A 25,958-nucleotide genomic window follows, 5' to 3' on the forward strand; every position below is an offset into this window, starting at 1 on the left:
TATGGCTTAAGGAAGACACCTGTCTCAGATAAATTATAATACTGCTAGCTGACACAGTCAGAAATGTAAGTGCTGGAGTTATGTGCTAAAAACGATTAAAAAAGTATCAGAGGGTAGCACAGCTCACACACAGTCTAAGGTCTACGCTGATCTGTGAACTCCCTGGCAACAGCTACACTGAAGGGCTTACATCTAGGTATTGCTACATTTCCAAAAAGGAGAGCTTTAAAACAGACATCGTGGTTTTGGACAAAGTATTGCTCTTCTTTAAAATTCTCAGTCATTGTTTTCAAAAAGGGTTAAAGTGGTGGATCTGAAAGCTGGAAAGCCTCAGGGGTCACATTGCTGTTAAGACCAAGATATAGAAAATTGCCATTCAAGCCAGACAACCTGATGGTTCTAGAAGTCAGAGAAGAAATCTTGAGGGCCCAAGTGAATAATAAATGGTGCGACGCTCAGAGGCTGGCAATAGGGGCTGTCAATGAAAAAACCACCTACAGTGGAGAAAAGAGCAGAGAAGCAGAGCTTTCCGTTAATCTCACACAACTGGCCGAAGCTAAGAGCTTCATTTATATTTCTCTGCTCTTTCAGCTGTAAGTGGAATTTTCATTACAAAATGAAGGGTGGGAAGGGAAAAAGGTGGGAGGACACTTAATTCATTACAGAATTTAAAGACTTCAACTTGCATGGTTACCACTTCTAACACAGGGTGGACAGCTCCATTGTTTTAAGTAAAGCAGAGAAATGTCAAAGTTTGCAGCAACTGGGCAGGTTTACAACATGGTTAGTAACTTCCAACAAACAACAAAAGTAAGAAGAAAGGGGGAAGACTTGGTAGGAACCATTTGAAATGACGGCCATCATGTTGGAGAACAGCACAGCTCCTCCTCGATCAGAGAGGGGTTGAGTTATGAAGCAGAGTCAGAGACTGCAAAAGTATTTTCTAAAGAAAATTCTCCAGGGAGATTCCAGCCTGGAGTCCAAATTTGATGATCAATTTCAAATAACAAAACAACTGCAACTGCCAATTAATAGTATTTCCAAAAACAGAGAACCCTTGTAAATATTTGATTAATAAAAACTGGACACTGCAGCCATGCTTTTTCTTCTCAGTGATGGCTCTGTTTCATCCATAGGTCAGCAAAACAAATCAATGAACATGAAAATTCCCAGCTGAAAGGGGACCTGCTCAGTTATGTCTTGCCACTAACACACATGATGAGAATGACAAGTTAAAGCTATTTCCAGCAAGTGACAAGGTTTTATTAAAGTATCACCCACCAACAGTCGAAAACAAAGGTCTGGGAAGAAACAAATGACTGCGTAATACACATCTGAGCAGCGCTGCGGCACTTGTGCCTCCATGCCCATCTCATCTTCACTTCCAAAGGAGCCTGGCACATAAGTTTAGTAAAGATCACTTTCAAGTGATGGGCACTGCTTGGTTTTAAAAAGGAAATTCAACATAAAAGTAGTTATTTTTTAATAGTGACATAAATTTCTGCAGAAGACTCCACTGTTGCCTGAGTCGGGGTGAGTACCTTAATGAAACCATTACCTTCTAGTAACATCATTTAGCTTTCCAAACAAGGTGAGAATGCAAGTGAAGACTTGGGTCTGCACCCTTCACAGAACAGCACAATGTTACCAACTCCCAGTTTCCACCAGTGTATACAGGTGTCTTAAAAGTAAATGCTGACCCATGGCTGAAACCTGTCACTTTTCACAGCAGCACTCAACGAGAACTGGGACAATCGGAGAGCGAGTTTTTATGGGGATCCTGTTGCTGCTTTAGATTCTGATATGATTGAAGAGGAAAGGAGAACCTTTAAGGAATTCCAGAAAAACTGCTAATCCTCTATCTTCATGAAAAAAGTCAAGGAGTGAACACAGAGTCTTACAGAGTGAAGAAGGCCACAAGAACAAAAGAGGGTGATTGATTAATTTATTTTTCTTTAACTTGGAAATTCGTAAACTAAAATAATTTACAATCTTCCTTCCCCATCTTTGGGTGGTGCCATCATTTTAATAAGCAATGCTGGGATAACAGAATGTAAGTAACCTTGTCATGGGGACGCCCTTGTACAACTGGAGTACAAAGAGCTTACAAAGTAGACTGAGTCAAACTGACAATCATCTTTGCTTTGTTTTAGCAGCTTGCTTACAAATGAATGGGTTTCTAGGGCTAAGTTATTATTAGTTTTCGATTCCTTGAAATTTGATACCAAAACATATCAAAAATAATAAGCTAAAACAATATTCAAACCCATATTTTATTGGCTTTAATTACACAATCCATTATTTACAAAGTTAAGGTTTAAATGAAAAGTTTCTACTGTGTTTAAAAAAAAAAAATTAACTACAGCCCAAATTAAAGTGCCCTGGGGCAAGCACATATCAATCAGCTACGAATCAGTGACTGCATCAGGAACCAGGCAGTACTCTGTGTTACAACAAAGCAGTTTATTTGTGATCAGTGTTGAGACTCTATACATCCTTCACAAATTTAACTTTACATAATCTGATACTCTCTTAAAACGTCAACTTTGAGCTGCTAGATTTACTTCCCTACAACAAAGGGGCTGGTATAAATTATTTCCAGGAATGAGGTACCATTTCACAGAACTGGTTTCTTTTTGTTTGTTTTCAAGTTTTAGAGAACTGATTTTGCATTTGTTAAAATCAAAAAGTAGGAAAGATGTTCTTTACAAATAATTTTGATCAAGTATGTGTTCAAAGAAAGCAGGATAAAAAGGCTTTTTTCTCTAGCATTCTGCATTGTACTGCATTGTTCAATAGGAATGAGCTTCCATCATTTGCTAAAAGAATGAGTAGTGGGGAACAGGATATGTTGGGAATTTCATAACGGGTAACAGAACCATTCTCTTGGGCAAACCTACAGAGAAAAGAAACGGAGAGGACTCTAATAAAAATTTCAGGTTAAAAATTTCTTACAATTATCATTAACCATTTCCAGATTAGTCAGTCCACTTCATAACATTTTGGAAGGGGCCCACAAATCTCTCACAAATCGATTGCTCTCCCGTATTGATATATAATGTTTTCTGCTCAGAAGTAAAAAGCCCCATATCATAGAATGATACTCAGAATGACATCTGAGTAAACAGGCATGAATTCAAATGATCAAAAGCAATGCTAGTGATTTAACATTTTTGTCCTACAGTGATTCTGGAAATGCATATGGCACATGACATATTAAAGGAAAAATATGTCAAGATATAAGGCTTTCTGTGCAGGCCTCAACTCCCAGAACAACAGCTCCAACCAGAGCCACTACCAGGTGTTTGTCTTCTCAGTGGTTGCCACTGATTTTGGCATGGCAAATCTGGAAAGATTAATTGTTTTCTTAATTTGTAATTAATACGTTCTTGTGGCCTCACAAACTCCTGCATACTAAGGAGGATTTGAAATCTGGCTCTGTCCTTATGCTGATGTTTACCCTAGGAGAAATCACAAAGCAGCAACAGCAGGTATTCAAGAGCACCAGATGATCAGAGGGAGATAACCCCACATGCAACAGCTTTACAAAGGCCAAAAGACATATTTACCTTACAGCCAAAAATAAAGCACTGTTTTAGTAGATTTGCATCACAGTAACATTTAAAAACCAAATCTTTTATGTGAAAAATGGGGCATCAAATTACACCAGCTTTGGAAGTCAGTTATATGGCACATGAAAGAGAGGAGCCTTCTGAGGCTCAGAGGCCACAGGGTGAAAGAATGTTAAGGACCAGAAAAGAAAAATTAAAAAGACTGAGGAAAAACATGGATGTAACTGAAAAGTCTAAAATCAAAACTTTTTAAAGAAAAACTCTCTAGCAACGCTCTGATAGAATTCATCTTGTTATTATATGACTGACACACAGACTCAGATATAGCAAATTAAGTCATGAGTACTGTGTCTAGGTTAACCAACTGGCCCCAATCTGGCAGGATGAGGTGTTCAGGACATTGAGAAGCTAGAGAAAGGGCAAACACCAATGGTCAAACAAAAAAGAGCCAGTCTGAATTCAGAAGGAAACATAGGTCCATATATTTGGACTAGTCCTGAACCCCCATAGCCGGGATTAACTCTAGCTCAGAATATGGGAAAGCCTGGGCCACATGAGTGTGCCAGAGAACACAACCAGGCAAAGTCTAGGCTCTGTATTGTGCCCAAACAAAACTTCCCGCACACGTTTGACCCTTGACAAGCTATTCAGAATCTACACTTCAATACAGCAATGTCTTAAGGACCTATAATTGTCATCAAAACAAAAATGGTAAAGCTGATATGTGAAGAGAAAAGGCACAATGTGAAGGGCTGAGCCCATGTGGAGGATTCATGCCACAGACAGCGATGCATGGAGGACCTTTACCTTCTGTGTGCATGCACACCTCATTTGGGGCATGTGGAGACACAGACTCACTCTCCTCTCTCTCTCTCTCTCTCTCTCTCTCTCTCTCTCAATCTCTCTCTCTCCCCACCTCTCACTAGCAAGCATCCTATAAATGGTGGTTGATTCCGTAACATATAGCACCTGAGTTACGAAAGATGTCTAAGAGCATATCACTGACTCCAAACCTACTGCCTCCATTGCCACATAAACCTCATTCAAAAGTTATCCAAAGGGCCATTAGGGTTCATTCATGTATCTGCTGGTATTTTTTATTTTGAAAAGACGCAATATGCCTAGGATTTTCTAGCATCAGCTACCGACTTTCTGCAAAAGGAACAGGTAACATTGGCAACAAACCCATCATCTTTGTAGGACCAATGACATCTATCTATTCCCAAAGCAAAATGTATAGCAAACACTAATGGGTACAAATTTGAAGTGATGACTTCCTTTTCTTAATTCAGATCACCCACATTCATAAAGTTCCATACAGAAATGAACAATGTGGCCTCATAACTGGCAGGCAGCCGGGCTAGAAAATAGGTGTGGCCCTTCAGTAGCCTTTGAATGGAGTATAGGCTGGCTGTAAGAAGAATTACTTCAAATATTTAATTCCAATATGGTCAGAAACAGGCAATAAGAACAAGCAGTTCTCCAGTCAGGCAAAGCAGAGAGAAGAGCAACTTCAACCAAACCAAGAACCACAAGGTTGTGGCATTTTCAGAGGGAATTTAAGTTGGGCCACTAGAATGCTTAGATCTGAGATCCTCCAACTTGTTTACTGAAACCCTGGTTACAAACTATGTTTTGGGTTGCCATAAAAAAATTTGCTAAGAAGAAGAATCAGTAGGAAGGCATACATACCATATGCAGGAGCAGCTGTGCTGTAACCATATGGTGTTCCGTAACCTGGCAGGAAGAAGACGACAGCAATTAATCCAGGCCCAGTTTTCAAACACCACCTGCAGCACCCCAGACTCTGGAAAGCCAAGAGCACTCTACAGGGTAATCCCAGTTCTGCTTAGTTGCAGAAGCCTCACACTATGGCCGACAAGAGATCTCCTTAACTTACATCTTTCTCCTCCCCTCTTGTTCTGTTTATTTGCACTTTCTGCTCCCCTTTCCTCCCTTCTTCCTTCCCTCCCTCTTTCTTCTCTTTCCCACTACCTCCACCCGTAATTCTACACTGTACTCTAACTTATACTTGTCTCTATGGCCCACTAAAGTAGAAGAGATCAAATCATATCTTTGTATCACCTAAACCTAGCAGAATAAACAGCATTTGCTAACCAAATACTTAGAACCACAGCAATTACCAATTTCACAAAGATGGAACACACAACTTTCCATGGGTTCTTTTAGAAAATAGTGACAGAGCATGCTGCAGCCTCAAATTCCTTGAAGTACATGTATGGGTCAGGTCATGAGCCCAATGATAAGATCCATGACTTAAAGGGATCTGAGTGCCTAGCCCCAGGATACAGAGTCTCCCCAGACAAGTTAGTAACCTGATATACTAGTGTCTCTTGCCAATTAAAAAAAAAAAAAAAATAAGTAACAGCTACTAAGAACATAAATGTTTCTGAGCGATATTAATCCTGGCACTAACTACTAACACATCCTTAAACAAAGGAGCACCTAATTTGACCTATTCCTATATTTTATTTTAAAGATTTATTATTTATTATATGTATAAGAGTGCTCCATCTGCATGCACACTTGCATACCAAAAGAGGGCATCATGTCTCAGTATAGATGATTGTGAGCCACCATGTGGCTGACAGAGCAGACAGTGTCTTAACCACTGGGCCATCTCTCCAGCCACATATATTCCCATCTTTTAAATGGGAAAACTCAAGCTTCTTATAGCATTGTTGTAAGCACCATATTAACAAAAACTGCAATTTCTCATCTTTCTGGGAAAAAAAAAAACTTAAAAGTATAAATATGAAATGGTTTGGCCAAGACCCAGAGGACCTGCTCTTGACTTGGTGGTGCACACTAGTAACCCAGCACCACAGATGCTGATGCACATGGGTTCAAGTTTGAGACCAGCCTAAGCCGCACAAAGTAAGGTTCCAGGGCATCCTCAACTATGAATCAAGATCCTGTCTCAAAATAATACATAGAAGGGGCACGGTGGAGATGAGGGAGGGAGGGAGGGACGGGGAGGGAATGAGGGATCGGGACACAGCTGGGATACAGAGTTAATAAAATGTAACTGATAAAAAAAAATAAAAAAAATAATACATAGAAATAAAGCAAACTGGGCATAGAAACAAAGCAAGGTGGTATACACTTTTAATCTCAGAGTTGGGAGGCAGAGGCAGGGGATCTCTGTAATTCAAGGCCAGCCAGGACTATGGTGAAACCCTATATGGAGGTATACCGCATGCACCTTATATCAATCCCTACTGAAATTTACATTTTTCGCTTTCTATCACAACTATTTGTTCTCTAAGGATGCATGCTTACTCTGCTCAGAATGACTCATCATGATTAGCATCAAGTATCAACTCTCCGGGACCCACTAGGCCACAAGCTAGATCTTAATCACCTTTGCTCAGTTTATATAAAGCACTCTAGGATATGCCAGAAAGATGACCCCTCTTCACTTTGTGGTCTAATATAGACTCTATTAAACTGGGGACAGTATACTCAATCACAGTACGCACTAAACTGTAGATTTCAATAGTACACAATACAGCTAAGAGAAACAAAGAAAAGCTAAGTAGCACAGGCCAAAACAAAAATTAATGATTTTTAAGTCTGTATCTTCTTTCATATTTCATAAATGTATTCCAGGGAATGAGAGCTATTTCCTTAAGCTACAATGTCAAAGGTTTTATTAAAACCTATTAGTTACCAGTTACTACTAGTTACTACCAGTTAAGTTGGCCATTAGGATTCTAATCCTGAGCTTTAACTAGCAAGGTATCTCTGAGTTAAACTTAGATTCTCTGAGCCTGTGTTACATCCAGCAGCTAAGTGGGCAGGGGTAGGTAAAGTACATGTAAAAACACCTATTGCAACCCCCCGGTGAACATAAGATACTCCACAAATGATAGAAATTCATTCAAGATGAGATTAACCTAAAACTAATCCTTTCTTGCAGTTTTGTTTTAGTCTGGTTTTTTCAGCTTCAGAAGACAGGCCTTGTAGAGCGGTCACAGTAACAGCGTACGACAAACAAAAGAGGCGCAACACGCAGGGCACAGACATCATCCCTCTCCATCACCACTGTACTAAACACGGCGGCAGAACCTTCAAGCAGAAAGCAAGGACTAGACCTGACAATGACAGATGCTATGAGCCCCAAAGGAACACACCACCAAAAAACAGACTCATCTCAGTAAGTACCCATTACTGAATAAGCCTAAAGCTATTAATTTTTAATAAAGAAAGAGATACACAGAAATGTACCTTAATGTTGGACATAAACTGAACTGATGTACATGTCTATTTCCTTTAACATATAGTTTAGCATTCATCGCATGCAAAGGCACAATTACCCCCCTCACCTGGTTCATCTGGCTAATAACCTTGCCAGGGCCCTATGAAACTTCCTTCTTCAGTCTAAGTATGTCACGTATGAACTATGTTGCTTCCTATAATTTGTTCACATCTTGTCACCCATCTATATTCTCCCCTCATTTCCCAGTTTCCATCTACTGTCTGCTATATGGGCAACACATCTACAATAGCCTTCCAGCTTGTGCCATGATGCTCACATCTGTCGTTATCTACTCTTTACACTATAGAAGGAGTAATATTTATAAGTAACATCTAATTTTTCCCTTCTCACCTTCAAACCCTTGATGGCTTCCCACTATACTTAAAGATTCGAAGACAAAATCCAAGCCATAAATCAGAATGTAAGTCATCCCATGTGGGAAATAAAGAAGCCAAAACTATATAAAGTACTCTTTTCTGAGAGAGTTAAGGCTCCCTGCCTTTTGGGAAAATCTCCAATAACTACCGCCCTGAGAAGAGCCTCATCTCACTAACCAGCGAGCCTACAATAGTAGTGTGTCTGTACACACGGAATTTGTTCCTCATCCCAGTCTTCTCAGTTAACACGTCCTAACTCTCCACATTGCATTCCAGTGCCACTGCTTCAGGGAAGCCTTCATGGACCTGCCAACTACATCAGGTTACAGACTAGATCTGTTACAGCCTCATGACATGATATCCATCTCCTCACCTTCCACACTGTAAACAGAACAAGAGGAAAATCTATGGTATGTTTCAAAGCAAGAAAACTCTTCATTAGACATTTCATCCAGAGATGTAACCAGAATGAACTCGGAATTCCAAAGAGACATTGTTCATAAAACTTCCTAAATATGCATATTGAAACAACTCTAAGGAGCTTTAGAATTAAGACTTGAGTAAAACCAAATCTTCATATAAACTTCATTTTAGTCAACAAATACAAATGATTTTGTCAAGTGAAATTTTTCACTGCTCCACCACTACAAAAAACGTCACTTTAACAAGGCAGCTCAGCCTGACCAAGTGGAACACACCTTTAATCCTAGTACTCAGGAGGAAGAAGTAGGTAGATCTCTTGAGTTGGAGGCCAGCCTAGTCTACAGAACGAGTTCCAGCACAGCCAGGGCTACACAGGGGGGGAAAAAAAAAGAAAGAAAGGAAAAGAAAAGAAAAACAAGCCGGCTGGACATTCATGGCTAAAACAACATATGGATTTAAACAGAAGGCAGAGAAGGGGGCAGCTTTCTGGATCTTCCTAAGCCATGTGGTAAAACAAAAGGCCAACAACGTCAAGAATGCTAGTATCTGTATCGAAGTCATTACTATGCTGCTTACTTCACCCAGACCTGGCTACCTTACCTGAAAATTAACTTGTACCCAACAAAACACTAAGGATTAAGAACAAGTAAAATAACTTACATGGAAATATTTGGCTCTGGATAAATAAGCTGTATTGACCCGAAATTCCCTAATAAACACACACACACACACACACACACACACACACACTTTTCTCTTTTTTGTATTGCATATCTTTTCTTTGGCTGTTCTCAAATACTGAATTTCACAAATGCTAATTAATCCAGGATTCACCTCTATTAAGCTCCACAGCAATTCTGGTAAACCAAGAATGATTGTGATATCTTCCACAGACTACACCCTGCTATGCTGCCCAAGCACCATAACTTATGCATTCCTTATAACTTATAGATTCCTGTCAAAGTATGTTCCTCCATAGGCTAGCCTTTCTTCTCCCTGCAGAAAGGCTATGATTACTCTGCCGAGCCCTGCTGAAGTTGAGTATGTTCCTCTCACACAGGGACAGTATATCCAAAGACTTTCACATAAAACTTTAGACAATGAGGAAAAGGTGTTCTTGAGGCCTGGAATCAAAGAGGCTATTTGACCTTTAGCAAGTGACACTAACCTGGAGCTATATAGCCGGGAGCTGCTGTAGTCCCCACGAAGGCTCCCCTTGTCAGAGCTCCTCTTCCTCTGCCCCGAACTGCCTGGACTGCTGCAGATACTGCCGTATTCACAACACCCTTTGCCTGTAATAACATCAATAATAATTTCATCATAGAGAGAAAGAACTCTCAGCCTCTCACCTCCTTATGGCACTTTAGCTGAGACAGTATGCCATCTATGGTTAAACTCTTCAATCGATCATCTGCAAAAAAAGAAATGACACTTACCTTAAAGAACTTTTCTGAAGAATGTGCTGAACACATGAAATTATTTGAGTAACTATGTTTCACTGGTGGATTACCCGGGATATAGTTAACATTTGATACACAAATATGAGTGGTCAAATTACACACAAAGTCATTTTAGGTCTGACTAAAGTAATTATAGGCACCTGAAAACACTGTTATAAAAATTTCCACCCAGAAGCAGAAAATACTCCAGCAATAAACTACCTAGAATGACCTCTGAACTTGAATGTGGTTTAAGGAAAGAAAAATAAACAAAAACAAAAGAACAGACTAAGACAGGAAGACCAAAGATGCAGGTGCCAGTCCCTAATCTATGACTTTATGTGGTCCTGGGATTTCTTTGAACCTGTTTCTTCTGCCCTATGAATACATGTGCTTATGTCTGTGAGTATTAATCATTAAGTAAAACGGTACTTGGAACCCCAACTTGCTTCAAATGCCAGGCAACACTGATGACATCACATCATCGCTCTCAGTCAATCTCCACTATTAATTATAAAATAAGGATAAGACCTACTTTGCTTCTCTTATAGTAGAAGCAGCAATGGGTAAACAGACACCAACATGCTCTTTCCCCACATGAAACATTTCAGAAAATCAAGTTCTGTCTAGTTTCAAATACTACATATACTTTTTCAGTACAAAAATGCAATAAAAACTCAAGCTTAGGAGAAAGGGGGGAACACAAAGTATCACCTAGAGACTACTAGGATCCCCCAAAGGCAAAGCACACAGCAGGTGACACCAAGCTTTAAGCACGCCATCTGGTAAGCTCCTCTCACATGCAAGAACCACACCTCAGCTCGGACCAGCCATAAGAAACTTCCAAGGTAAAATGGATGTACACACAGCCACTTCTCTTTTTGCTGAAATTAGCCAAGCCATACATAAAACATTGCTTCTTGGCTACTAAGCACATGAATTTTATGGCTTCTAGTATGGCAATTCTCCAAAAATGAGTTTAAAAAAAATTTTTTTTTAAACACACAGTCTAGCTCAACATAATCATATTTGACTGCAGGGTCAGATCTAGTTTATGTTACCACCAACAAACTTCATTATCTAATAAATAAATACTTTAAAGATTAATTTATTTTATTTTGAAAGAACAGCATGTGTGCATGTGTGTTTGTGTGCACACTACATATACACTACTGGTGCCTGTGGAGGTCAAAAAACAGCATCAGGTTCCCTGGAACTGGAACCACCAAGAAGGTGCAGGGAACCAAATACAAGTTGTCTTCAAGAACAAGTGCTTTTAACTACTGAGCAGTCACTGCTCCAGCCTCTCAATACAGGCTTTATAAATACTAAAATATGGGATGCCTCACATGGGAAAAACAAAACAAGCTGATAATGATATTTCTACTTAATCCAGAACTGAAAAAATCTTATTTTGTATATGTAGACCTCTATAATTAAATACTATTCAATCATAAATTCTACTTATTTTTGTTAGTTTTCTCTGCTTCCATGCTGAATCCTTAAATATGAGTAGTGTTAATTATAACTGATGAAAGAAATTTAAGTGAATACAAATGTCCAAATGTCGAGGTGGATGAAACATGCAACAAAATGTCTATGGCCTTTTGCGACAGAACCCCTGGTTTAAAATGGGATTCTGTCCTTGCTCTCTGCTTCCTGATGTGGCTACACTGAGCCAGCCTGCCACCATGCCTTCCCCACCCTAATGAGACAGACCCCTGATGAGTCAGTGTCACATGGAAAGCCCTCCACTGCCATCTGGAAAGTTTATGGAGAAGTTACCACACTTGAATAAAAAAGGCACCAGCAGCAGTTACCCTCTGGCCCCTGGATTAATCAGTTGCTAACTAGATGATCTCACCTTAAACAACCATGAATTAAAATCACTGCTGTTTTTACTTTGTGCCTGTTTACGGATTCATGAGGCCCTAAGTTTGTTAAGCCCCCACCAACAGAGTCATTGCTGGACAATTGCAGAGCACCCTCTCCCTCTCTAAGACAATGCCTGGAAAACTTAGGCAGCCAATCTCACTGTACGACAGTTTCAAATTAGATCCCAAACCAAGGAAAATACATTTTCTACTGCCTAATAGGAATTACCTACTCTTCCATTTTCAAAGCAGGAGACTTCTAAAAATAGTTACAATCAAGGAAATTAATGTGTATTCTAACATAAGAACATATAGCTTTGCAGAGTACAGAGGGAAGCTGTGGGGTCGGGGGATGGCTGCAATGACAGAAGAACAAGTCCAACTGTTTCTTTGACTCAAAAACTAAACTTTTCCCCTATTATTTAGGGAACCCTGTAAATAATAAACCCAGTAAATACAGGGTTCCATTTAATAAGTGTATAACACTGGGGAGCTGGAGAGATGACTCAGAGGTTAAGAGCATTGGCTACTCCTCCAGAGGTCCTGAATTCAATTCCCAGCAACCACATGGTGGCTCACAACCATCCATAATGAGATCTGGTGCCCTCTTCTGGCATGCAGGTGTACATAATAAATAAATCTTTTTTTTTTTTTAATGTGTAACACTGGTATCACTGTAGTTTACATAGTTCAACCAGAAAAGCTTTCTTTAAAAAAAAAAAAAAAAAAAAAAGCCTATCCTGTATTATACAAGGTGGCTGTGGGGTTATGGGAACCATGCTAACCCTGCTTGTGTTGCAACTGGGTTGGATGGATGGCAGCAGACTAGGAGGAACTCTACCTACTGAGAAATCCATTTGCCATGTGGCAGCAATCTCACTTTAACTACAATTATTGTTAAGGCCAGGGGGTTAAAAAGAAACTAGTGATTGTCCCACTTCTGGAAGGCTAGAGTAGAGGACCATCTATAATCTCAGAAAAAGAAACAGAAACACAGTTCGGTTAATCTGTCTTCCACAACCTCTACACTTTCTCATCAGCCAAAAATAGTTACAGAGGAAATAAATAATGACTGACATCTACGAAAAATAGAATAGAGCTGAGCATGGTGGTGTGTACCCAGAATCCCAATACTTGGAGGCCGAGGCAATAGAATCCTAAGTTAAAGATAGGCCTGTTAAGTTAAATCCTGGCATGTTCTATGGAAAGAGAATTTGTCTCAAAAATCCAACCTACCAGTCAACCAACCAACCCAGCTACCTTCCCAAAGCAAAGCTAAATGAAAAAAAAAAAAAGTAGAAGAAATATTTAACAGTGAGGAACTGAAGGAACATGTTGTTCTCTCTGTTTATGTTAAATTTCAGAGCACAGGAACAGAGATGGCAATGGGTTGGGAGAAAAACAAAGTACACTGACAAACATGTATAAAAATGTCACAATGAAACCCATTACCTTATATATCAACTGAAAACATGGGAGGGGGAGGGAAATGGCTCAGCAGTTAAAGAGTGCTTACTGCTCTGAGTTTGGTTACCTGTATCTACTTCTGGTGGCTACCAACTGCCTATATCACCTGCAACTCTCCCTTCAGAGGATCCCACACCTTCATCTGGGCTCTGTAGCATGTGGCATGCATTCAGAGAGACGCAAATAAATATGTAGCCCTGTTTGGTTTATAATTTGATACACAGACTAGGCTGACCTGAAATTCACAGGGATCTATCTGCCTGCCTTACTTCCCAAGTGCTGGGTTTAAAAAAATTAAAATTAAAACAGCGAATAAGCAGGAAATTTGAGAGTATTACAAAGGTTGCTTAACTCATACCTGAGGAATGATCTTCTTTTTTTTGTTATTTGCTGCATTGGGTCCAGAAAAGAGCTTCTCCAGGGCAGCTAGTGCAGCACTTGCCTTGGCCACTTTCTTGTTTGGGCCTGCACCTCTGAATTTCTGTCCATCTACCTCTACCTGAGATTAAAGAAAGCATGTATGTTATCTCAGACAACTCCCTCCGTGTGCTTTTAATTCCAAGACATCACAGGGCTGGAGAGACAGCTTAACTGTAAGAGCACTTGATGCTCTTGCAAAGGACCAACATTCAACTCTCAGCACTCACACTGTGGCTCACAACCATCTGTAATTCCAGTTTCAGAGGATCCAACAGGCAAACCAATGATATACATACACATACACACATGCAGGCAAAACAGAAAATAAACAAATCTAAAAAAAAAATAAAAAATAAAGGTTTTTTTTAAAAAAATACATGAAGAAAATACTGAATAGTGTTCTTACAATAATAAAAGCTAATGGAAGTCTAGAATGCTTTTTACTGTCTGATGTCTGTGAGAAAAGAAAAAAAAAAAGGTGGGCATATATCTAGGTACACACCTCCATTACAAAGCGCTTGTCATGGCTTCCACCAGTCTCTGAGATGAGTTCATACTTGAGACCTCTTCTTTTTTCATTGAGCTCCATCACAGGATTTTTGCCACTTGCTGTGAGGATAGGACCCTGAGTTCTTACCTGAAAGGAACAGAGAAGAAAGACTGAATTAAGACTTCAAAACACTGAATTTCCTTTTGATATAAATATGCTAAAAGGTAAGCTCATGAATTCATTTAAAACATTAATTAATTTAAAACTTTAAAACATTTAAGGGCTAAAATGAATCTCCTGGTGGCAAAACATTATCAAAGGTGGGGAAACTCTGTAAGCAGTAATACTGTAGTCAACTCAACAACCTGCTTTTGAAGCAGGACTGCTGCATTCAAAACTCCAGGGTCTGAGCTATACTGTTCGTGTTCTAACACTGCCAGTAACTAACAAAGCAGAGACTGGAATTTGCTTGATGACTTGAAGGCTCACCATTTTTTAACTTTAGATATGCAGTCCCTCTAAACTAAAGACCTACTATAAAAACAATAGACTACAGACTATGGATTGTAATTTTAGAAATAACAATAAAGGCAGTTATTCCCTGGTCTCATCACTGTAAAACTGTGTTACAGAGCAGATGCCTGCTGTAGAAACACAAGAAAAGGGATTACCTTCTGTTTTGAGCTGCTGAGATGAAATCTCACTTTGTAGAGAGCCTTTTTCTCTGTATGTCTGCTATGTGTATGTGCTTCCTTAATACCCAATAAATACCTTTCTTCAAATACATAAAATGTGAGTTCTCGCTATTATTTCAAAGCCAATTCTTTAGAGAGAACACAATTAACAGAAGCTCCTCTTGACATACTGTACATACTCAGTACTTAGACTCATCCTATTCTATTTTCTGGGGCGACTAATTAACAGTCCAGGAATGACTATTATGAAATACACAGTGGGCATGCTATACCCTCCTGTGGGATTCACACATTAAATAGTGAACTTATGCACATCCTCATGTACCTCAGTTTAGCAAACACCTCAAAAAAAAAAAAAAAAAAAAGAAAAGTTTATTCCAGTAGATCTTTTAGGTTTTTATCCTTTGGTTATTACTGAGAGTTTTGACACATTATAATTATGACATTCTAGAAGTAATTTCCATGGCCAGTACGCTATTAAATTAAGGTGTATCTACTTTTCACATAGGTGTGGTGACATTCTTTTTAGTTCATTAAAGAAGATCAAGATGTAAAGCTACATGTAAATGCCTTCATGAATATACTCAGAAATAAATCTGGGCACAATAAAGGTCAAAGAGCCAAATGTTGTGGTAATGCTCCTGTAATCCCAGCATTTAGAAGGTAGAAGCAGGAGAGTTACAAGTTCAATGTCAACCTCAGCTATACAGGGTGTTGGAGGAAGCCAGCCCCAGACTACTAGAAGTCCAGTCTCAAAAATACACAAAACAAAAAAGCAAATAGAGAACTCCAGCTGTGGCAGAGTGATGAAGTGTTTGCCTACTGTGCAAAAGATCTAGCACCACTCAAAGAAATAAAGCAGAGTATTAGTAATACATGCCTCTATGAGACATAGCTCTAAGGTTTTCCACAGTACTCATACTACTTTATTCTAAGGAAGAAAAGGACTCAAGTATACCTCTAAGGTACTGGAGGTCTCAGTTGTAGAATTTCCAGTATTATTGCTTGAGTTTGAAGACACTGTTTCATTTTTGCTTTCATTATCTGATTTTTCATCGGAACTCATACATTCAATATCTGCATCAAAACCTGTTGGGTATCCCATTGCCTGTAAAACCTGTACAAATTCCATTAAAACACATTTTTACTGTTACCAAAGATGAAAAAGAACAGCTGAAATTCTGATCAGAAACTTTTAAAATCTGTAACACTTAGTTTCCTGAAACACCTGTGAAGAACAAGAATGGTGCTACATATGTAAGTGCTTGGTCCAGTCCAGTCCACGATCCAGGAGAGCACTGCATGAAAACAGGAACAAGTCCTCAGAGTACCTAGCTTAAAGACTTCAGAAATTCAAGCCTAAAGCTGTTGTTAGTTCATTTAATTCGAAGGTGAACAGTAAAGAGAACATACAGCACAGTCAAACTCAAACAAGGAAAAATGAGGAGAATCAAATAGCACCTAAAAAAAAAAAGTAAACTAGAAAGAAGACTTAAAAGTTTAATCCTATCACTCTCCTCTGGTCTTCAATTTCTCTATCTGCAAAAGAGGAAGACTGGATCAGCAGACTTCTAAATTCTATGACACAACCATGAAGAAAAATTGGCCAAGGGATGGAACTAAGAGTTTTTTGCTATTGCTTTGTCCTGTTGTATTTGGTTGCCTTTGTGTTTTACCTTTAAATCAGTTTGCCCGAAGAACCACAATTTCCAGCTGTGTTCCACTCTATACATCTCTCTCAAGGTTTCATAGTCTTATAGTTCTAGGGTTTCTCGGTTTTCTGAAACAAAGCTTTTACAATGCCTATATGTATTTGTATGCAAATATGTATGTGCACAAACATGTAAATCAATCTTTTACCCCTCCCCTTCCAGATTATACTGCTTTTCCAATAAACAAGAGAATGAATTCACTAGTATCTTTTAAAATAGGTTAATACCAGTTTGTGAGTTACTGATTAAAGCATTTTTGCTTTCTTTCAAGGCCGTGCCAGGCTATTACACACTCATCACTAAGCTATTCTCTCAGACTTTAATTAAAACACTATGTCCACGGATTTAGCAGTAGAGTCTAAAAGATGAGCTTTCGGTTGCTGGAGTATGTAAGCCATGTGCTATTTCTCCATTACACCAACCGTACTCAACAGGTGATTCCAAAAGCTGTTCCAGTGGCCAAATTAAAAAAAAAAAAAAAAAAAAAAAAAAAACACCAAAACAGTCTTTGGGGAGCTGGAGAGATGGCTCAGTGGTTAAGTGCACTGTCTGCTCTTCCAGAGGTCCTGAGTTCTATTCCCAGCAACTACATGGTGGCTCACAACCATCTATGATGGAATCTGATGGTCTCTTCTGTCATGCAGGCATGCAAATAGAGTGTTCATATGTATAAATAAATAAATCTTCTTTTAAAAAAAAGCCAAAAAACATAAAAAAAGCAGTCTTTGCAGAAAATGGCACCTGTAGAAAATAGTTTACTAATGTAGATAAAACAGTAATACTCCAAACAAAAGAGGGGGCTTTTAAAAGTTGAACTCTGTTCAAAGCAAATTTGAAATTAACTCATCCAATTCACATATGGGGAACCTGGCATTCTTGTCATTAAATAAATTCCTTGAGTTTATTTGGCAAAAAACCAAGAACCTCTTTTAATATCTTAAGTTCTGAAAGTACTCAGATAGCACTTTACACTATGTACACTAATAATTGATTAACATTTGGTTATTCACATCATTATCTCATAGAGAAAATACCTGCTCCTTTGAGTCCTGTAAATAATGCTCTCCCTGAGAAACCTCACCTGGACAAGAGCCCTGGGTACAAAACTAACATTAATAATGCCTTATTGCAGGTCAAAAGGTAAGTATCACCATTAACAGGGCTTGTTTCCTCCAGTAAAAAGGCAAATAGAGAGATGTTGTATCAGAACTAGGGCACTGGACTAGGATTATCAGGCCCTAAGTTCAAATCTCAGAATTACAGCATGGGAGAGAATGCTTTCCAGCTTAACATAGACGATATAAAACTGCAATGCTAATTATTTAGTACAACTTCTTTGCTTTCCTCACTTGTCTTCAGTCATTTACTTATTAAGACAGCAACACAATTCAGCACACTTACAAATAGTTCTTAAAAGTGATATATTATCTCATGAAAGATATAGTATCCACTTTCCTGTGTGTGTGTGTGAGAGAGAGAGAGAGAGAGAGAGAGAGAGAGAGAGAGAGAGAGAGACAGGGTTTCTCTGTGAGAGAGAGAGAGAGAGAGAGAGAGAGAGAGAGAGAGAGAGAGAGAGTGACAGGGTTTCTCTGTGTAGCCCTGGCTGGCCTAGAACTCAGAGACATCTGTCTGCCTCTTCCTCTTGAGTGTTGGGATTAAAGGCATGCGCAACCACTGCCTGGCTCACTATCCACTTTCAATACAAATAGATACCTAACACTATTTTTAAATAACAGATAAGGGCAGGAAAGAGCGTCAACCATTAAGAGCACTGGCTGAACTTGATGAGGTCCTGGGTTAGGTTCCTAACACCCAAGTAGTGGCTCACAACTACCTATAATTGGGTCCAGGAGACCCAGCACTCTCTTCTGACCACTGCAGGCACCAGTACACACATACACACACAGGCAAAACATATAAAAATACATAAACCTTTAAAATAACTAATAAAAGGTAGAGGCATCACTCAGAAGTAGAGCTCTTACCTGCATACATGAAGTTCTTGATTCAATCTAGAGGGAGGGTTGACAGATAAGGGACAGAACTAACAAGAAATTTTGAGTCATTTTCTATCACATACCTCAGAGTACTAGCATGGGCTACAGAAGTCAGCAGTGAAGAGTTCTCAGCTCTCTATAATTGGTAAAACTTTTCTTGACCAAACTCTAGCTAGGATTCTCTAGAACATTTCTTAAATTAGGCTCCATCCTTGGTCCTTATTCCCAATAGCCCATTGAAGCAGGAATCCTGTTATATTTAAGTTGGTTCTGTTCCTAGTAAATCATTCACAGCATCTGACAAAATCCTCTCACCTCACATATGACGTCCAATTACCCTGGCCTGCCTTCAGAAAGAATCCTGCTACTTAGGGGCTAAACAGATGGTACAGGAGTTAAGTTTCTTGCTGCACAACAGTGAAGACCTGGGTTTGGATCCTAGCACCATGTAACATGCACAGCATCCTGCACATACCTGTAATCTCAGCTCCATGTGGGGCAGAGACAAGAGGATGGGTGGGACTTGCTGGCTTCCAGCATAGCCCAGAATATGCAAACCCCAGATTCAGGGATAGACCCTGCCTCAAAAGAATAAAGCAGAAAGTGATAAGAGAGCATCCAAAGCACTCTTGTGGTCTCCACATACACATGTGTATATACTCGTACAGTCACAAAGACACACACACACACACACACACACACACACACACACACACAGCCCTTTTAAAAGGAAATCCTTCTACTTTTGTTTAACCAGAAATCCTGCTTTAATCCTCATGTTTCCACTTAGTAATCTCCCACCCCCACCCATTCATCCCCCTCTGATCTATAAATGTGGAATGAAAATTAAGTTCAGTTATATCCTGAGGTATTTTCCTCACTACAACCTCACTGTAATACTTCCAGTATAAAATCTATTTTTACCTACTTAACAACTGTAATATTCTACTTTCTCCAACAGAACCAAACTTTTTTTGAAATCAATGTCAACACAAAAATAAGTAAAATCAGTTTATTAAAATAAGCATAAGTATCTAGAAAACAAACCTATTAAACACATCAACTGAGCTTAAAATTCTCAAGAAAATTAACAGAAACACTATACCAAGAAACCTGCAAATTTTACCACAAGTTGCTATAAGGCTACTATCATAGGGTAAAAAGAAGATACTGGTATCCAATTTTGTGAAGATCTACCCAAGAAGAAATGTCCACTTAACCCATAAAACCAACATAACTGTGACTCTCAGAATCAACTGACTAGTCTTATGTCATAGCTGATTTCACAAGCTTTTTGTTTTACTTGTTGCAGAATACAGTTTTAAATTTGTGGTTCATTCTCGAAAGGTTATACAGTACAGCTCATCTGCACTAGTGAGTTTTGTTTTGGTTTTGTCATCTTGACACTAGTTTATGTCATCTGGGAAGAGGGAACCTCAATCAAGACAATGCTTCTCTAAGATTAACCTCTCAGTGTATGCTTCAATTCTTCCCTCCAGATTTCTGCTCTCCCTTCTCTTCACGATGGACTCTATGTAAGGAGTAAGGTGAAATAAACCTTTTTCTGCTCACACTGATTTTAGTCATGGTCTTTATCACAGCAATAAAACAACTAGAACAGTTTCCAAACTCTAATTTTTAGTCTGAAACCCTTGGGTTCTAGTCACAGTCTCATTTTAAACTCATACCCTCATCACACTTAACAACCAAACTTATTTTAAAACGGCAGAATATTTTTCACATTGTTAATATTTTTCCAGTTTTTTTCTGATCTAATATTTATACACTTTCCATGTATGTGCTGTGTCGCCATCTTATCTACATTAAACTCCATAGTGGTTACCTTACCATCTAGCATCTACTTTAATAGTATTTCAGCAAATGTAATGTTCACAAAAACAGACTATTTTACACCATATACTCTTCTTTGTTTGTTTTTGTTTTTTTCAAGACAGAGTTTCTCCGTGTAGCCTTGGCTGTCCTGGACTTGTAGACCAGGCTGACCTCAAACTCACAGAGATCCATCTGCCTCTGCCTCTGCCTCCCCCAGTGCTGGGATTACAGGTGTGTGCCCCTGCACCGGCAACATCATATACTCTTATGAGAGAATTTAAATAAGTTATCAGTTTTCAATGCACATGCATGATCTGTAACATTTCGGGTTTTATCTACAATAAATCAAATGTATTTATTGAGAGATTTCATTATTTAGGCTTTGTCTACATGCATCATTGCTCCAAAATCTTTAATACTATTCCCTACAAAAATATTCTCAAGAACACAGCATCAACATGAGCAATGTATCATATATAAATATTATCTTTTCCTCACATATATGCTATTACAGACTTATTTTTCTTTATTTTATAAATTACATGCAATTAACATATATTACGTCACAAAACAAATGTGATACACAGGTGAGAAGTTTCTACGTTATTTTCCTTAAAGACACAGGTAAGTACTTTATCAGAACAAAACAAAGAAAGTCAGTAAAAGAATACTGTACCTTCACCGCCACGTGAAGCTTTGCTGTTTTCTTGGATGGTCCTGAGGCTTCATATGTTGTGCCATCCACATCTACAGACATTGTGAAGACTGGGGCATGAACTGGGCCAGACTGTGACAAAAGCTTATACTGAAGCCCAGGCCTGATCTGATTTAATCTCATTAGTGCATTCATAAGGTCTATTGCTTTACTATCCAGAACTATGAAAGAAAGAGAAATTAGATTGAAAATTAGCTTAGAAAGCCATTCTACTTCAAACTATACATCTGTAGCTCCTATTAATCACTAAAAATTCCCCCTGTGATTGTATAGAAAGATGGATCAGAAGGTGAGAACACTCGTTACTGTTGCAGAAGACCTAGGTTCAGTCCCCAGCACCCACATGGAGGCTCACCACATCTCTAACTCTACGTACCTAATACCCTCTTCTGATCTGCAAGCAAAACATTCATAGGTATAAAATAAATCTAAAGAAATGTTTTTAAATTTCTCACATGTTTAAAAACATTGATAGTTTTTGAAATACAAATTCGAGCCCCATGAGTAGTCTTTAAATTTCTTATGCTAATATGATGGAAAAAAATGTCACATTAATATCTATTTGTCAATACTGATGTCTTAAGCAATGTAACTTAGAAACTCAAAATTCTTCATTTACCAATTTTGTCAACTAAGGTCTATTCTTAAAATTCTAAGTCAATGAAACTCTTCCTTTCTTATTTTTCTGAAGCTATAAACTTTCTTTAGTTCCCCCAATAAGAATAAAGGATTTACATACTTTTCCTTAAGTTTCGTTTCATCTTCTTATTGGGATCTTTATCATCCCCTAATCCATCTTCAAATGGCCTCTTTAGAGCTGAAGACCCAGCACCTACAAACAATTACAGATCTTCACTGTCAATTAAAACAATAATCCTATTTAATATGACTGGAAAAATCTCAAAAAAAGATCAGTTAAAATACCATCTAGAATGTACAATGTTCTTTTGAAACCATTTATTATCATTTTTATAAATACCTATTCTGTATTTATTCAGGTATGCTCATTGTCTATGTGCATGCTATGATCTGGTTCTTCTGTCCTCCTAAAGTTCATATGCTGAATCTTAATTCCCTATGCAATGAGAGAAAGGTTTTGTGAAAGGCAAAATCTTAATGAGCATTAGTGAGCTTGTAAAATATGCCTGAAAGAGATGGAGACATAGCAGGTGCCATCTGTAAGAAATGCACTATTACCAAATGCTGGGCAGTGATGGCGCAAACCTTTAATCTCAGTACTAGGGAGGCAGAGACAGGAAGGTCTGTGTAGCTTTGAGGTCAGCCTGTTTTACATAATGAATTCCAGGGCAGCCAGAGCTAAATAGTGAGACCTTGTCTCAAAAAAAAAAGGGGGGGTGGGGGGGGGGAGAAGGACCACTAACAGACATCCCAAACATCAACTCTGCTGGAGCTTTGAGCTTAGACTTCCAGCTTGCATAACTGAGTAATAACCCTTTATCATTTATGAGTTACCCAGCCTAAGATACTTTAGTACAGAGACTAAACAGTCTAGAATGGCACATACTCACATATGTTATGAACATGAACAAGAAGTCTGTCATCTATGTATCAAATGATTAAAAGCAGTTACATATAGAAAAATTCATCTATCTTTTTAAGTATTTCTAAATTGCTTGTCAATATATTAAAACTTATGCTTTTATAAATCTGATCATCAAATTGTAAGTCTTCTGCCTCTTTAAGTCTTCTGCAGAATTTTATTTACAGTTTTCTATGAGGCTTTTCTCCCATTATCAACTTCCTACTTAATCAGAAGAACACTGAATATTATTGCCTATTTGCATATATATTTTTTATGTATCCTTAACTTCACTTCAAAGGTGCAGTTTCTACTTGGCTTCTATTTTATAACGTATCTTAACATGAGACTTAAGAACAACATAATGGAAAGAAACCTAAACTAATACTAATACAAATGTTGGATAAAGCAACCAATTAGCAATGTTCCCAGGCATAAGGAGGAGCTTTGTTGCTCAAGTTTCAAAAGAGAAAGAGAGGAAAGGACATCAGCTTGTTCAAGAACATTAATGAATTATATCTTAATATCAATTAATAGAACTTAAATATCAATTAATAGGACCTCTTCTAAGAAAAGTTATACTCAAGATATTCATGCCACAAGATTTCCAGATACTTCTAAGAAAAATATGCAACAACAGTGAAATTCTGTATTTTCTCACTATCAAGACTTAGTGTCCCTTTGCATAATCACGAAGTCCAGTGATCGCTCATGTCAGCACTTTCCAGTCAGCTCAATCTTGATGTTCTCCACCAAAAAAAAGCAGCATCTGCTTAGTGTTACTGTCTCATTTGCAAACAGCTCTAAGTAAGTCTTCTAGAGCTTTAAAAAGGAACTATGTTTATTCAATCTTTCTCTTACTCATTACCTTATATTAAAAGCAGCTCCTTAACTGACCAGAAATTATAAGCTGGCTAAATAAATGGGCTTATACATGCCAAATACATAGATAGAGTTCTGTGGCTTCACCTTATCAGCCCTGCCATGGGGGGGGGAGGAGCTCAAATACCTGGTGCTGATCAGTTAACCAAGGAAAAACACAGACTTACATTTATAAAAAGCAATCATTTTAACCTTCATGGTCTAGAAATGAGATAATTTCTGAGGCAAAATATTTTTTCATAAAATTTAGGTGTTCACCACATAGGTCTGGTACCATCCTTATTCTTTACATGTAATAACTTAGTCTTCACAAGCACTCATAGCCAGGACCTCTTGTCATTCCCATTATAGACTCATTCAGTAACATATTTTCAGCACTTACCATATAAGGCAATTTTAAGTATTTAACATATAACAGGGACAAATATACTCCTGTCCTCAAAGAGCTTAGGCACAGTGGTGGAGAGTAATTACAACATGACATCTAACAGTGACGCAGGCACTCACAGGAGAGTTCTCAGCAACTAGGCCCCCTGGTTCTGGTTGTGCGCACACACCGCCTTTTAACGGTGTGCTTGGCAGCCTACTTTCTTCACCTGCACTACTACGCGCACACACCCATCTTGAGAGAGTGCACTTAAAAATCTCGGACTGTCCTCAATGCTCAAACTGCACTGAGCAACATGTACTCTCATCTCTGAACAATAGTTTAAATTTCTTCACCCCTAGTAGCAATCAAATTTACACGAGTTCTACTCAAGTGTATTCCCAACATGTGCAAATGTGAACAGAAGAGCAGAATTAGTCTGAAGTGGTTTGGGTGCCAATTACGGTAAAATTGCATCACCTAGCAAACTTTTAGAGAGAATCACCCCATTATCATCTTATGTGGGTGCGCATATGATTAAAATCAGACGCATTATGGGAAGGAATACAGTAGGAAAAAATGTCTGACCTAATCTAGCAATCAAAATACAGTACCACCCAAACTATGCCCATTTATACCCAAACTCTTTTTTCTTAAAACAACATAAAAAGCCCCAAACAAATGGAGTCCCTAAGTATGCTTACTCATGTCAATTTTGACAATGTATTCCTCTAATCTGTACTACTTTGCTCCAAATTAAGTTATCTTGCTTCTTTTGATAGTCTGTGTGAACCCTTACCTTCAATGTATAAGAGATGAAGAACCTCTAAACATTTGGCCCAGATTGTGACCACTTATCAAAGTACTGTGTATAATAAGGATTTATAAAAATGGTTCTCAGGGGCTGAAAAGATGGCTCAGTGGTTAAGAGCAATGTCTGCTCCTCTGCAGGTCCTGAGTTCAATTCCCAGCAACCACATGGCGGCTCACAACCATCTACAAAATGATGTTGTGCCTTCTTCTGGCATGCAGGTGTACATGCAGATGGAACACTCATAAAATAAATAGATCTTTAAAAATCAAAAGATTAAAAATTTTAAAAAAAGCAGTTCTCAGTAATCAATAACAGAACTCAAGATCTACTCAACAAATTTTGGCCAAATATAAAAGATAGAAAATGTCCAGTGGCTGCGAAAAAGAACAGACACAGAGGATAAGAGTTTAGATTTTAGGAACTGAAGCAATGGCTTAGCAATTAAGAACATTGGCTGTTCCTCCACAGGACCTGGGTTCAATTCCCAGTACCTACATGGGTGGTTCCAGGGGTTCTGACACCCTTTTTGAACAACCACAGTCACCAGGAACAAACATGGCGCACAGTCACACATGCAGACAAAACACTCATGCACATAAAATAAAAATTAAGATTTTTTTTTTTTTAAGTTTAGATCTTAACTATCTTAGGTCTGAGCTGTTACTAAGCCAGACATTCATTTGATCATGTGGACTGGAGGGCTAGTAACAAGTACAAATTTAGGGTCATTTTTGGTAAAAAGAAGGCATTTCAAGACAGAAGACTGAATGAAGAAAGTGTAAATAAAGACAAAGGCTATGGATTGAATGCTGGGATATTTTTAATATTTAGAATTCAGAAATTCAAATAAGAACAAAGATAAATAAGATGGCAACGGAGCTCGAAGAACCAAGAGAAAGTAATCATAAGATACTCAAAAAGCAGCATTTCACGTCACAAAAGTGTCCAGCAACAGCAAATGTTGAGAGTTGAGAGCAACAGGAACTGTCATACTTTGCTGGAAGAAGGGTATACTGGACAAATTTCTAGGTCATTTGCAGCCTGTAATATTTCCAAGAC

The 25,958-nt window shown here is 38.4% G+C and overlaps 1 protein-coding gene across 5 annotated transcripts in view; it reads right to left on the reverse strand.

Annotated features, from left to right (window-relative positions):
- Positions 1–25,958, reverse strand: part of Strbp (spermatid perinuclear RNA binding protein) — a 118,965-nt gene that overhangs the window by 11,828 nt on the left and 81,179 nt on the right. For 3 of the 5 annotated variants that reach the window (XR_002476304.2, XR_009593833.1, XM_021633345.2), the window contains exons 11-17: positions 22,036–22,128; positions 21,258–21,457; positions 15,998–16,156; positions 14,357–14,491; positions 13,793–13,933; positions 9,823–9,946; positions 5,265–5,309 (exon numbers count right to left, since the gene is read on the reverse strand). Coding sequence is in view for 3 of the 5 variants with exons in the window: in XM_021633345.2 (XP_021489020.1) it covers positions 5,265–5,309; positions 9,823–9,946; positions 13,793–13,933; positions 14,357–14,491; positions 15,998–16,156; positions 21,258–21,457; positions 22,036–22,128 (897 nt within the window). In the remaining 2 variants the exon portion in view is untranslated. Of the gene's footprint in view, positions 1–1,931; positions 2,897–5,264; positions 5,310–9,822; positions 9,947–13,792; positions 13,934–14,356; positions 14,492–15,997; positions 16,157–21,257; positions 21,458–22,035; positions 22,129–25,958 lie in introns of those variants that run through there. The other 2 variants (XM_060390069.1, XM_021633343.2) reach the window with 1 other exon arrangement.

This window comes from Meriones unguiculatus, chromosome 8, assembly GCF_030254825.1.
Source record: "Meriones unguiculatus strain TT.TT164.6M chromosome 8, Bangor_MerUng_6.1, whole genome shotgun sequence".
Classification (NCBI taxonomy): domain Eukaryota; kingdom Metazoa; phylum Chordata; class Mammalia; order Rodentia; family Muridae; genus Meriones; species Meriones unguiculatus.